The following is a 14,608-nucleotide window of genomic DNA, read 5'->3' as shown; positions in this document are numbered from 1 at the left end:
ATAGAATCAATCTATTCCTTGTCTTTAACAATAATGTGTTATCAGGGGGCAATAGACAAGAGAGAACTGACAGTAATAATAATTGGTGAAGGGAGTTAACTTCACAAAACATTGCAACAAAATGCAATAGAATACATACACCTGTCTGGTGAGCCAAATGCACAGGTAGCTGCATGGCCTTGCATTAACAACAATAATTCAATAACTATTACTGAATGAGGCTGAGTATCATCTGAAGAATTATGGAGATTGGGAGGGTGTTATCCACCGAGGCCTACAGAAATTTTAATTATTTAAAATATCTGTCAACCACCTCCATTTCCTTTCAAACATTTTGCAGTAAAACTGCATGGAAGAGAAAACACTAGAAACCCCAGAAAAAAACAAACTTTCTTAAAGACAACATAACTTGATACATTTCCTCAATTTATTATTAGTATTATTATTATATTTTTATTTACCGTGCTGCTGTTTAATACAACATTTCTGTTGTGGCTTTGCATCTGATATTGATAACAAATCTTTTACTGGTCAAGATGTACAATTTTATCGTGACCAGTTGAAATATTTAATTCCTTTTACCATACGTTATTTAAAAACTATCAAGGATTCGAGTGACTTAAAATTTGAAACAATATTTAAATAAATCTCAAATTCATTGCATTTAATTAAATTATTATCACTGTATCTGTTGCCACTAAAAAAGTAATACTTACTTTTTTGAAACTTGCAACTCTATATCATATATCACCTTGGAGTTTCAAATACTCATTGAGTAGAATGAAAAACCAGTACATTATGACAGCTTTGAGTGGCTGGTCTCTTGGATCATTAATTTTGCAATGCCCATCTCATAATAATACTATACTCATTGTCTTTTTTAATGCATTTTAACATTCATAAGAGTATTAAATAAACCTTCAAGAAGCCCAAAGTCAATAATATTTCAACATTCATTTCTCTCAAAATTGGAAATAAATTGCAAAGGATATACATTTGGTTTATAATTTTGCCAGACGTACTATCAAATTCAAAGGTTTTTTTTAAAAATAAGATTTGGCTGCCTTGCAGCCGTTTTAATAATTTTAATTTTAATATTGGTTTAAGGACCGTCTAGGTTAATAATTAACCTACACAGTACAACATGAACCCATAATAATTAAAGCTGCAGGCTTTTGTTTTCTTCTGTTTAACCTTATGCAACTGTGACTTGGAAACAGTGTTGGGAACTGCAATTTAAATCTTAATATGTCCGACATGGTCATGACTTCCGATCTTTGATTTTTGAGAACGATGGTTTCAGTGTAACACTGTAGAGTGACAGACTACTGATATTCAAGACAGTGAGTGTGCCTTAGCTCATTTTTTCTGATCATCGCTATACTGTGTTTCATCCATGTTTCCTTGGTTATCACTTGTCTCTATGGTAACATCAGGCGGCATTGGACTGCTGTCACCCAGCATAGTACCGTAAACATTACAAGCGACAATCAAGCAACACAACACAATTGGACCAATGATGGCTCCTTCAAGACCCACACAATAGATTCCTCCTGCAACAGCTAAACCAGTCAGGTATGGATGGCCACCCCTGTTGATAAACAATAGTACAGTAATGGTCTTAACAAAATACTGGTAAGATGGAGTGCAATTTACTTGAGCTTTTGATTTTGCTTTGTGGGGTTAAAATTTTGAGCCACCTATACAGTGAACTAATACACTGTATAGAATACTATGCCGATCAGTCCAACAAAGTTTGAAGCCTTGGTACAATGCAGCACTGTGGTTGTTCATGATATGCAATACTAAATAAGTGCATAAGGCCCTTATATCATACTTCCTTTTAAGTCAAATTCTTTCATTGTTGAGGGCACTCAATTCTGAAAACTTGCAGCAAATTTCTTGGTATAAATATTGTTAATTTCAAGTACATTCAGGTAAAATAATATTCTTAAATTTCTTTTTTGTTATAGTACCATACACTTGAAGTCACTGTACAATAAAGGCTGTGCTTTTGTTATGAACTACCCTAAAAGGACCAATTAGATTGCTTTCATTCAAGAGTTTACTGATACGTCGCTTACAAAAACTCTAAAAAACACAATGGAAAGATCACAAAAGTGTTTGTCTTAGCTTATGAGAGCTTTTGATAACAGAACTTATAATAAACTTAAGTTCAACAGTGTTGGTTCTGATGAGAGTGATTGCAAGAAGCAAGTTGGGTGTACTTCATCAAGAAAATGGACAATACCATGATATGTGAATTTGGGTCTACAAATTAAAAACTTACAGCAATTCTAATCCTGGTAATAACCTTTTTTCAATAAACTACATGTAGTAGGGCAAAGCGATAGGATTGTAAATCATGAGGTGAAGTCACTTTTTCAAGTGTTTTTCCAAGGAGGGTCAGTTTATGCAAAATGATACTTTGAAACAAATGAAGAAACTGCATACCCACTAATTTCACTGTAAATGGCAACATCAACAAAGTATGTTGGTAGAAAATGGCAGACTGCAAGCACAGCAGCCATTATTCCCTGTCCTTGGACCAGCCATAGTTCAAGTACAGCGGGAGCTGCTGCCCAGTATGTGCCAATAAATGGAACAACAGCAGTTATGGCTGCAAATGCTGAAGGAAGAAAAACAAAGATATGCAATCCAATCCAGTGGCTGTTCTAGGGTTGATATTGATTAGTTTTGAGGTTTTCAACTTAACAACATTTCTGCACAACCTAAGCCTAAGTCGCAAACTTTTCTGTGCAAGTGTGTCACGAAAGTTGGAAAAAGAGCAAAAAAGAGGAATGAAGGGGAAGGGGGAGGGGAAGAAAAAGACACCCTTGACCGCAAACCCCATGATTCTGAAAAAATATTAATGTGCAGCTTCTGATTGGTGCAGGATGGTCGTGTTAAGTGAAAAGCAATCAGCATATCAATCAAACTGGCTACTGTAAGTGCACCGTTGATATTCACATTGAGGTATTATTTCACTTTACATAGGTTTATACATTCAATTTTCAACAAGAATAATGTATTTAATAGTCATGCGATAATTTAGTAATTTGAAACTGCTTTTCAGCACTAGCCACACAACATGTAGATTAACAATAATACCGCCAAAAAAAGATGCAGACAGGGTATATTGTGCCTGTTAGCACTAGTGGTGGTGGAAGGGGTGGGGTGGGGGCATGATGAGCCTACCTGAAGGTATGTAGACAATATTAACACCAAATGTTGTGTGGGTGAACCATGTATAGATGCCATAGAACACTGCCATCTTAACTGCTGCTCCAAATACACCCCTACAAAAATTAGTATGTAACACATTACAAGATAAAATTAAAATAAATAATACTACTTATTAATGTACAGTGTTGTTTATACATTATTAAGTCAAGAAATCACTTCTTTAGGTATCTGATATTAGGGACCCTATGAAACTATGACGGCAACATCAAAAAGCAATAGGTTTAGTTAGCAAAACAACAACTCTGCACGTGTATCGTGCTTTCTTGTACATTTCTTTGCCGTCCCTGCATGACTATGACGTGAAATGACCAAATTTTAATAACTTTTTTTGAGGATGGGAATGGCAAGGCCATACATTCTACCATCTGTGTCTTAATTCGGGTGCTGCCCCCTCTCTTCAGCTCCAATATAAATTCCCTTCTTTTAAGTAACTCGGCAACTTGAAATTACCGCAAAATGGTTTGAAAGGATGTGGAGTCTATTTTTCAGCAAGGTTTCCATGGATGCACCGTTGTCGGATCATAAGATCCCTATTACTACATATTTCTAATCGATGAAACTTTCTGTGTCAATAATCTAGAAATCAGTGCAATCAATAACATGCATTCCAAAAAAAGGCCAGCAATGTTAACTGACTTTTGAGAAAAATAGCAACTTCCCTGACTGAGCTTAAAAATAGTGTTGCTCCTGTTTGGCACGCAGGAACCTTGTCTCCAGGGCCTTTTCTACAAAGCAGAACAGCTGAGAAGGGGGGAGAAGAGCAATCTGTGGAGAAAGCTGCTACAAATACTTCAATAGATTTTCTTCGCTTCTGCTTGCATTCCAGAATCCATATCTGAAATGGCTGTAAATCCATCCTAGTTAAAACATTGGATGAATCTGTATAGGGTGGATATACAAGAGAAACAGAAGTAGTAGTGGCGACTTGGGCTTGAGCAATTCATTCATTAGAAGCCATACATTAAGTCTACTTGTATAGGTAGTAAATATTCTTCTTCAGAAAATGTTGGCTACCCACTTATTATGACCAGACTAATGATAATACCTTCCCAAGATGTCTGTCATGAGGCAAAGGCATTCAAAATCTTTGGTGTTTTTTCAGTAGCAGTATGCAGGTATTTCATTATGTAAGTCTAAATAAATTACAATTCTGACAGCCCAGCGAGTCTTTATTGACTGTTTATACAAACCTGATAGCTCCATATGCAGAATCTCCAAATCCAGATGTTCCAGTAGCTGTTAATTTACCAAACCATTCAACAGGCTTATACTGCTCCCCAGAGAAACTCAATAAATAAAACAATGCAGTTACAAAAACGATCTGAAAGAACACAAACAGACATCACTGAATTTACTCAAAGTCAGCAACAGCTTTTGTCCCTATCAAAGGGCCATGCCCAGTCAGAAATTACTGCAGATCATGAAATACCATACTTGAAATTATAGCTACCTTGCTAGGTCATCTGTGCTTCTAAAAGAAAATTTATTTTGAGGAGTGTTTTTTTTGTGTTGAACAACATTCATGAATGTTTTTAGACAGAAAGAACGACAGACAGGATGGAAGGGAAAGTAAAGGATATACCTGCACATTATTTACATGTACAATATAACTGGCTTGGAACTCATCATAAACTGACATATTACAAAGACTTTATAACACCATAAACGATTTCTTAGTATGCTATTACTTGCACAGAACTTACCATAGACAAGCCAGTGTTGAGAAGGTAAGCACCACTGAAGAACACAATAGATAGAACAGTGGTAACGAGGTTAAAAGCAAAACTGATGTTTCCTTTCAAAAAGTTCCAAACAGACTCCAACAGCTGAAAGCAAAAAATAAAAATTACAATGCCAGATATCACAGAGTAAAAAACATAAATCATATTATTTTACTGTTGGTAAGGTACTTTATAGTGTAAATTATTTACCAGTTTCATTACAATAATGGCAAACAGGATTACAACACTACTGCATGTATACACATAAGACAACAACACACTATAGCTTTTTAATTCTTTTATGTTATTTTTTTTTAAGTTAAAGTGAAAAGGACAAAACAAAATAAGTTTTGTCTGAAAAAGGCCCATTTTCAAATTATTTTCTTTGAACCACATGTCAAAAGCCACTTTTTAGACTGAAGATAAAGTTTAACATAGAAGTGAAAGAGGTCATGACAAAATGATGTACTTACAGACAGCAGAGTTCCCAGATTTTCTCTTATATATGACAAAGCAACTCTCAAGTCAAACACATTAAACAGGTTCATCAGGTTTTTCCAGGAGAACATATCAGTCATGTTTATACTCTTTGGTTTCTCTACTGTTGTGATTGTTCCATTGTTAGAGTCTTCTTTTGTTGCTGACGAGTTACCCTGAGAATAAAAAACAAAGCTGTCAGTCAAACAGTATACACCACACTGGGACAAAAGGTTACAACATTTTCACAACAAAAAAAAATCAAAATGTCAATGTACAACATTTGGTCAACAACTGAATGCTGAGTATAACTATTAATATTTCTTTGTGATGATTATCATCACAAAGAAATATTATTAGTAGTTATAATCAGCATTTAGTTGTTGACCAAAATGTTGTCAGTTACAATGCTCTGACAAAGTTTTCAACTGAATTATTTAAAGTCAAGGGGAGGGGGACAGATCACCTCAAGGGAGTAGGAAGGGGGACTTGGTTCCTCTCCTTTTTATGGACACCCATAATTTTGCTTACCCAGGTTAGCCATGAACCATAGATACGATCTGTCAGGTCAAGCACTTGTTCTTGGAGAGCACTAGAGTTACTGTCACCAAACATGGACTGCACCTACAGTGGAACAATATAACAATATATCATTCAACAGTTTACTTTTAACAGTGAAATCAAAGAGACCATCTCGTCCATGGTTGTAAAGTCAGAGGTTACTACATTAAACCTTATCTATACCTGTCAAAATCGAAGACGACAACAATAAAAAAATTACTGGTTTCCATATCAAAGAAAGCCTGTTTTTACAGGACTAGCCTCTTTATGATCAGGAGGACTAACAATGTAAGTAACAATAACAAACATAAGTTTTGAGTATTAATTTCACAATTTTTTATTATTTTCTTATTTCCTCAATTTTTTAATACAGGTAGATGAACTCACTTTCTTAGTTAGAACTTGTGAATTTAGAATAGAAACAAATTTGTGGGGAAATTTACATTACTCTCAATTACTGTCTCTAACTTCTCCAGCTAGCTTGAGAAGAGATTCATTTTAACAATGGCAGACTGGCCTTCACCTTGGCTGCGATGAAAGTTCTTCCATGTTTGTATGCTCTTTCAATAGCTTGTTCCATGGTGTTTTTCAGTTCCTTGTTCTCCTGAATCCAACTATCACAATCAAATAACAATAATCAAGAACACTTTGGAAGTTACTGATTATTTTGTTACTTTAACCGCGACAGGATTAGCTCAGTTTGTAGAGTACATGACTGTAGAGCAGGAGGTTACCGGTACAATTCCCAGGGCTGGACCAATACTCAGGGTTTTAAATAACTTAGAAATGAAGGTAATGCCTGTGCCCTGCAAACAGCTAGACTTTTACATGGCTAGGATGATCACATAAAAATGGCAGTCCTGTCTCCAGTGGGGAACATAAAAATAGTGTCCCCAATTAGTACTTTTGTGCTAAATACATTGACATTCAAAAAATGTGCTTTTTTAGTTTAAACAACTATGAATTTTAATAAGGATCATCCTCATACACCTGTACCTGACTTCTCCAACTCTGTTATTCTGATGTTTGGATTATTTTCCAAAACTTTTTAGCACTTTCTGTACAGGTACTGAAGGCTCTAGTCTGAATAAGATTAAGAGGCTACCACCAACACTTACTTACTTGACAAGCTGGGGATTGTTAGCCATAACTTTGTTCACTAAGTTTGCACTCACAGATACTAACTGGGCACTTTCATGATGGACCTGAAGAATGAGGAATTTAAATAATCAGCACTCAAATTAGAGAAAGGTAGCTTACTTTACTTTCACCTAGTAGTTAACAATATCATTCATAGTGTACTTAAAGAAGAAAGGCAAACCAAATTAAAGTTTTTCTGAACAAGTGATCATGTTAACATTGTTTAGCAAGGAGAGATGGAGTCCTGAAAATGCTCCTTAAAGGCACTAATTACTTATGGTGATTTTATAAAAATGGAAAAGGAAGCTGACTAGAGATTTCAGGTTTCAAAATGTTCTTATTTTTATTATTGTTTGTAGACTGAGATCAGTTAACTAAGCCAAGACTCCAGCAGAAACCATGGAGATCAGTTTAATCAATATGATAATAATTAGACTATTCACAATCCACTATTTTGCTGTAAGATCATCAAGATCAAGAGCTTTGCAATATTACAGTTGACCATCTTGGCTTTAAAATAAATTAGTACTGAGGGTACGGGTGTCAGAGGTTTATAGCCAAAATTGCACAAATTTACGGAACCCTCCTTGTCGGGGGGGGGGGGGGGAACTCCGCATATGAAAGGGGTGGGGATGCTTGCCATCTCGCTTAGGGGTGTGAATTTTGGATTTTGGTCTCACTTAGGGTGTTCTGGGCAAAACGCCATAAAATTTAGCTGTGAAGGTCTCATTTAGCGTTGCACGTGAAAAAATATAAAAATATGTGTATTATCTTCTTTTTAACATGGTTTCGTTTAGGGGTCAAAAAAAGCTTGGGCTATGCCCAGATCGGTCTCTTTTAGGGTTTCATTAAAAACTTCTGACGAGCATCCCAACCCTTTCATATGCGGAATTCCCCGGGGGGGGGGGGGGGGGAGGACCCTGCCTTATGGCCACCTCAGTAATACAGTCACTAGCTTTGTTATTACAGCCACTTTTTTTGGCCTGGCAAAATGTTCATACATTTTCTTATAAAAAACCCTCGTTAATGCCGTCAGCCAATAATACAGCCAACCCCCACACTTTAAAATCCCAAACAGTAGAATATTTTATAACTTCACCCTGTTAAATAATAATATTATATACGGCCACTCGTTCAAAATTTAGAAAATGAAACATAATGCCTATCACACATTAATTTCCCTGATCTAGCAAGCTGAGCCAGTTCTTGTATTGTCTTTAGACTACAGTACTTTCAATATGCATTTGCTGTGGTTTAATTGAAATGTTTTAAGTAATAAACAAAAGTTTAGAGTAGTTTTTGAAATTACTCTAGCGATGTCTACATTCCGGGTGTTTGTTAAAGAGAACAGTTGTTCAAGAGGTGCGAATGGGATGCAAGGCTGTGCTCTAAGGAAAATTGAAGGGTGCCTAGTGCTCTGAACCTGTAAAATCTAGCCTGCCCAGCATATGATTTGTATGAAAAATCTGAGATTTTCTAGTCGCCCAGGAGCAACAGTTGGGCGTCACGGACCACCGGGCTCTGCTAGAGCACAGCCCTGCGATGTATGGTGCATTTGTAATTCCGGCCCTGAGCCTGCGCTAGTAATACGGCCACCCCATAAACACAACCAAATTTCTATGACCCATTGGTGACTGTATTAATGGGGTTCCACTGTACTATATTCCCACCCATTAAACTAAAGGGTTTAGTTAAACATAATAAGGAAATGAGATACCTGTACTGCAAAGAAAACTGCAATGAGAGAGAAGGCCACAATAAGGAACAGCACCATAAAAATACTTATGATATTCTCCATGGAATTGTCCATTATACTGTTGATCTAAATGATGCAGTGTTACAAACAGTTGAAGTGAGTACATTAAGCAAAATTGAAGTAGACACTAACATTACATGAAATATTGCCTTTGCCATTTGCTTTGCACAATGGTCTCAGATGGTAAAGGCCATTAATTTTCAGATGGGAAATCTCTCGACGAAGATGGTTAACTGTTCATTTGGGTAGACCTAAATAATAAACATTTTCTAAATATTATTTCCTTAATAATAATGATAATAATAAATACTACTTATTAACTGAGAGTGAGGTCATTACAGGGAAATCTCAGACTGAGGCCTTGATGCATTGACTGAGTGATAGCGAGGTCAATACATCAAGGCCGAGGTCTGAGACTCTGTAATGACCGAAAAGATGAGGTTATCTACCTATGTATTATATGGCATTCATTATGGACCTGAGCCAATGATCAATTAAAACCAACAACTGGTCAGTGGGTAACTTTAAAAAAACTTGTTGCCTCAATGAGTTGTACCCTTGAGACCGTGATACAGTTAGGTGACACTGGTCAGCGGATACCCTTTTTGACAGATGTCAATTGGCCATAATATGGATGTCTATAAGGATGTCCACTATCAAGTTAAACACAGATTGTATATCGCTTGGACGCCTGGCTAGTAATGCCCAGTCATTACAAGAATAGACTGTTCACAGTTCCCTATTTTTCTGTGAGATCGTTGAGATTGAGTGCTTTGCGTTACGGGCTGCCATCTTGCATGAGTGTCAAAACTACTTAGGGGGTGGGGGTGGTTTGGGTTAACACGAGAAAAATAGAGAGACTGTAATAACATCACTGCAGCTCGCGTTCAGGGAGCGTGTTGTACTAGTAACGCAGGTGTTTGATTGGTCTGTGAACAGTCTATACAAGAAAATAATGCGAGATCATTACAAGAAAACAGCCAATCAGAGTGTGTGTACTATTGTAGCTATATAACAATAATAATAATAATAATAATATATTATTATTATTATTATTATTATTATTATTATACATTATTATTATTATTATTATTATCATCGATTATTAATAAAATTTAACTTACCGTCCGATCAACTTTAATTCCTCCTTTAAACAAACTACTCAGTTGTGTCGGAATCAGTGCCTGTTTTCTTTCATTTGCCCAACTTTTGAGTTTTTCCCACTGAGAGATAATAAAAACCCACAATGAACTTGAAGTTATCGATGAACCCCAATATGCAAAAAGCTGCTTCAGTGCATAAAACATTGCTGGCAACAGCAAAATCATTATGTAGTCCCAATGAAGCCAAAGGCGTGAAAGAAGAATTCCCCAGAATAGAGCCACAAAGTATACTTTGCTCTTGTTTGTAAATTTTCCCTCTTTCTTCAGCTTTAACTTTGGCTCCAATTCTTGTATTCCTCTGCGGCGCTTTGAGAGCCCTTGTTCCTCAACAACGTCCCTTCCATCTGTACAATCTATGGCAGCTGAGGCCTGTGGAGGAGACGAAGTAACAGAAGATGCCGCCTCTTTCTTACTCTCCTCAGAAGAGTCCTTTGATTTTGAGTTTGGTAAAGAGGTGACCAAGGCAGTAGCTGCTATTGATAGATTTCTGAAGAGTCGCTGTCTTTTGTTTTTCCAGTCATCTTTATTGGCAACTAAAAGATAAGACAAAAACCACAATGGATGTAAAGCCAATAATAATATCAGTGTGAACGGTTTGAACCCAGGAGTCACTTCAAAAGTAGGTTGAGTTTGATCGTCCCGGTGAACATAGTCCTGAATAGGACTGTTGCTGTCAAGACAGTGACTGATGTTTCGACAACCTGTGAGGTAGTCATCTTCAGAGTCAAAGTGAGTTGTATCACGTCAGTTGATGGTATTATACTCTGGTTACTGATCTGATTGGTCAATTATGTCGCGATGTTATTGGTCGTCTGTCAGTTAAGCCGTGATGTTATTGGCTATGAAGACTCGTAATCAGTAATAATTTGGTCCGTTTCGATCCATCCATTTTCACAGTTTAACGGTTGTCTTTTGTTAGACAAATTGTTAGTTCTCCAGTCATTCTCTCATAGTTAGTTTTTCTTGATCTCGTCAATTAGTCGTTTGTACGGCGCTGGTAACTGTTGGCTACGATTCAGTGGCGTTTGTTCTAAGTTAGTAAACCAGCTTTCTAAAGTAAGACATTGATAGTAGTCTGTAGAATGCATTATGCATGTCGCAAAGTCCCAGTCAATTTGATGTTTCGTCTGTAAATGGTACTCAGCAATGTGATTGTTGACATCACCATTCCTCGTCGCTCGTTTGTGTTCGGTCAGTCACATGCTTAGGTTTCTGCCGGTTTCACCAATGTTAGATGCCTGGCAGTCGCAGCATTTGATCTTGTATACTGCTCTTGTATACCAAAAAAGGACAGAATAAGTCAGTCTCACCAAAATACATATAACATGCTCTTGGATAAAACTGCTATCACTAAATCAAACTCTTAGAAAACTGTTAGAATGGGAAATTGTTAAAAGAACAAGAACTATTACTTTATATGGATTTCAAGGCAAAAAAATGTATTTCTGACTTATGGTTGTTGATTACATTGTTTAGCTCAGTTCCCATTGGGCCCATTACATTACACACCAACTTCTTGTAAATTTCACACCACTTAGTGCCAACCAGTTTACACGTGGCTCCTTTTTTTTCTTTTGTATGAGGTTTATTGGTTTTTTTCACTGTTAGGCCATCGAAAACTAAAATAAAAACTGTGGAATGTCTGAAGCCAAGAATATCAAATATTATAGAATGTCAATCAATTAACAACCTGGCCAAGTCTCAAATCTGTGCAGTTTTCTTCTGCTGAGTTGTTCTTCAAAATGTGTAACAGCAATTTATAGGGCTCACTATGGGACGCCGTATTTGTGCTCCTCGGAAATAATGCAAACATCTGGTTTCAGTATCGCCACAAATTTGATCAGTTGTTCACTGCAAATGATCAAATTATCCCCCTAAACACATTTTCTAATACTTTCACCATTCAAAGCCCATAATATCATGTGATATAATCTTTTTATCAATTTCTTTTTTAGCATATGTGACGGCCTTCTCGGGCCCCATATTAATGTCACGCAGAGGAAACTTGGGAAATTAGAAAGAGCTATATTTTCAAAACGGAAAATGCTATCACATTGAAACTTGCACAGAAGTTTATTTTTAAGAGATCTTTTGCTAGATGGAGATAAAACCTTAAAGGTCCTTGTGATTTTGGAGTTTGGATTTTTGTGACATCCCTTGAAAACCAAGAATAGGTTTACCTATGTTTAATTTGTACTTGTATTTTCACACTGCTTTTTAAAAAATGAGCTGACTCTGTTTACTTTGTTAATTTTTTGCTCAGAATACGCTCTTCTCACGTATGGTAATATGCCCGTCTAACCTCGTTTTTGAGTAAAACGTCCTTTGAAATGCTAATCAGACGACGTTTTCGTATTTGAATTTCAAAAGAATTTTTACCCGTAAACGAGGTTAGACGGGCATATTACCATACGAGAGAAGAGCGTATATCTTGTTAGAGCTTTTTTTAAGATGATGTGTCCTAAATCTAGTTTCTCTTAGTGCTCTGTATCGGCATTTTTCGCATATATCCCTTGTTTCTGCTCTAACTATGACTGCTGGAGCTTCCTCCATTTATCATTGTGCTGTTTTGTCTCTTCATACTTATAACAGAAATATTTTCAATTCGGCTTTTTTTAGGAGCATAGCGATAGAGAATAGAATTGACAATAACTTATTATTAAAGTCTGCCTGAACTTAAAGCTTTCTTTTCATCTACATCTCAAAAATCAAAGTAAAAAGCTTTTTCATTATTTACCTTGGTCATGCCCTTCAGAAGCAGCAGTGAGGTATCCAACAATAGAACAAACAGCAAGCAACACGAAAAACAGAATTCTGTAAGAACCAGTTAGAGATACAAGGTGAAGCAGGAACATAATCCAGACAGGCAAAGAGAAGAAGGAGATAATACTTGAGGAGCTTGGTGTCCAAAAGAATACCAAGATTAGTACATAGCCAACTATAATAGTCCATACCTAAGAGACATGAAAAGAAAACGGTACCGTTACGTGTTTGATCATTTACAGTCCCCTAACATCTCAAGTGATTGACAAGATCCATTGCCAAGGTAGCCTCTCAGCAAGCTCTTGTGGGGTGCCGGTGGGAAGAGAATGCCTCTTTCTTCTCCTACCCCCCTTCCCCCTTAAGAACTTGCTGGCAGGGTGTCGCCAAGGTTAAAGACTATGTGTGCCTTGTCTAGTTACCATTGCTAAGTTTAGGGTGTTTTGAGATGTTGCAAAACTATACTATTGTAAGTCAGGTAAGTTAAGTTAACATTGGTGGTGTGAGGACTTTCATTAATGTCTATCAATCTTTTGGTGACAACACCACCTTTAACACCACTCATCCTTCCCTTCAAATAATAAAAAAAATGCTTTGTGCTCTATGTGGCAAGACACATAAATACCAGGTCAGGATGAGCAAAACAAAAAGAAAGTAAGGTAGAAAATTACGGTGCCAAGGCTGAGAAGAGAGAGGGTAAATCTCTCTGATAAAGGGCTAGCAATCAAATTATCATAATGCCAGTTTTTGAAATGTTCTACAATAGCCCTACTAATCTAAAATGGGTGCAAAATGAAGTGAGGATAAGGGTTCTAAAGTTTCCAGTGCCTTAGTGACGAACCCCACCTAAAAATACATAGCTTACCCCCTGCCCCCTCCCCCCACATGTCCTGACCCATTGATTGCTAATATAAAGTACAGCCAATGCTCCCACTTGCACAGGCAGGCAACCCTCTTAAAACAGAAAAATTTTCTGCAACTAGAGCTGCTGGCTCAGGCTAATGTTTCTCTTAAATAGCAACACTGAGGCAGCTCTTTCGTTTTCGCTTTTGTCACTGATGTTCACTCCATGAGCATCTGATTCTCAGTTTTGCAGTAATCAGTAAAAGAATTGATACTAACCAGGTAGGGATTGCTAAATATGTCTAACAGCATGTGGACAAACGAACCACATCCTTTTAAAATCCACACAATCTCATTAAACGGTTGAATAATGTACAGACCGTAAACACCAGCGGCAATCAGGGAAAACAAGATGAAGTTACGTTTCTTTTCCAGGAAAAAAGATCCAACAAAGTCTGAAAATTTATTGCCTAACCGAAATGGCACCATCATCGCTCCAACCACCAAAGGTGTCCTAGATTCTCTTAAAGAACGAAGAAATCCTCGAACAACTTGAGTAAGTTTCCATTTAAACGGAAACAAGAAGGCTCCACATAAAGCTGCCCACAAGAGAGGACGAATAAATGGCCCCAGAACATAGTAAACAGCAACAGCAGCACAACCGCTCAACGCCACGAATACCAGAGCGGCTGTGTTGTAGAAGGCCAGCTTCAACGCCTTCTCGTTTTGTTGCTTTCCAACAGATGTAAAGACGGCTGAAAATGGAGAGCTGAAAGCTTCGAAACTTCTTTGCCTTTTTGTTGTCTTTAAAGCTGCCATTTTTGTGACATATCAAGAAAATTCACGAGAAAGAAATGAAAAAAGAAGGCGACATGGTCGCAAACTGCGCGCTTCTCCAATAAATGTTTTCTCTACCTCCAAATATGGTCATTAGGTTCATT

General features: G+C 37.0%; 1 protein-coding gene across 3 annotated transcripts; it reads right to left on the bottom strand.

The window, feature by feature from the left end:
- Nucleotides 1-47: 47 nt before the first annotated feature.
- LOC140930600 (transmembrane protein 245-like) lies at nt 48-14,596 on the bottom strand. Of its 3 annotated transcripts, XM_073380321.1 has the most exons (13): nt 13,947-14,594; nt 12,802-13,018; nt 10,026-10,597; nt 8,863-8,967; nt 7,128-7,210; nt 6,529-6,619; nt 5,976-6,068; nt 5,441-5,620; nt 4,950-5,072; nt 4,437-4,567; nt 3,199-3,299; nt 2,455-2,629; nt 48-1,591 (listed from the first exon to the last, which is right to left on the bottom strand). In XM_073380321.1, the coding sequence occupies exons 1-13, from the start codon at nt 14,484-14,486 to the stop codon at nt 1,360-1,362; spliced, it is 2,643 nt and encodes an 880-aa protein (XP_073236422.1). In that variant the 5' UTR covers nt 14,487-14,594; the 3' UTR covers nt 48-1,359. The 3 variants fall into 3 exon arrangements, 2 of the variants coding, with proteins under 2 accessions (XP_073236422.1, XP_073236423.1); XR_012164874.1 differs by lacking the exon at nt 48-1,591 and having other exon boundaries at nt 2,581-2,629; nt 3,199-4,023; nt 13,947-14,596; XM_073380322.1 differs by lacking the exons at nt 48-1,591; nt 2,455-2,629; nt 3,199-3,299 and adding an exon at nt 3,988-4,125 and having other exon boundaries at nt 13,947-14,596.
- Nucleotides 14,597-14,608: the final 12 nt, after the last annotated feature.

This window comes from Porites lutea, chromosome 3, assembly GCF_958299795.1.
Source record: "Porites lutea chromosome 3, jaPorLute2.1, whole genome shotgun sequence".
NCBI classification, from domain to species: domain Eukaryota; kingdom Metazoa; phylum Cnidaria; class Anthozoa; order Scleractinia; family Poritidae; genus Porites; species Porites lutea.
This window is presented reverse-complemented; position numbering and strand designations above follow the sequence as displayed.

Bases quoted from the DNA above. Each gene is read 5' to 3' on its own strand.
- LOC140930600 (XM_073380321.1), bottom strand. From the start codon at position 14,486: ATGGCAGCTTTAAAGACAACAAAAAGGCAAAGAAGTTTCGAAGCTTTC. The intron at 6,620-7,127 runs GTAAGTAAGTGT...TGATTGTGATAG, and splicing joins AACAATCCCCAGCTTGTCAA to TTGGATTCAGGAGAACAAGG. The intron at 4,568-4,949 runs GTAAGTTCTGTG...GTGTTCTTTCAG, and splicing joins TCAACACTGGCTTGTCTATG to ATCGTTTTTGTAACTGCATT.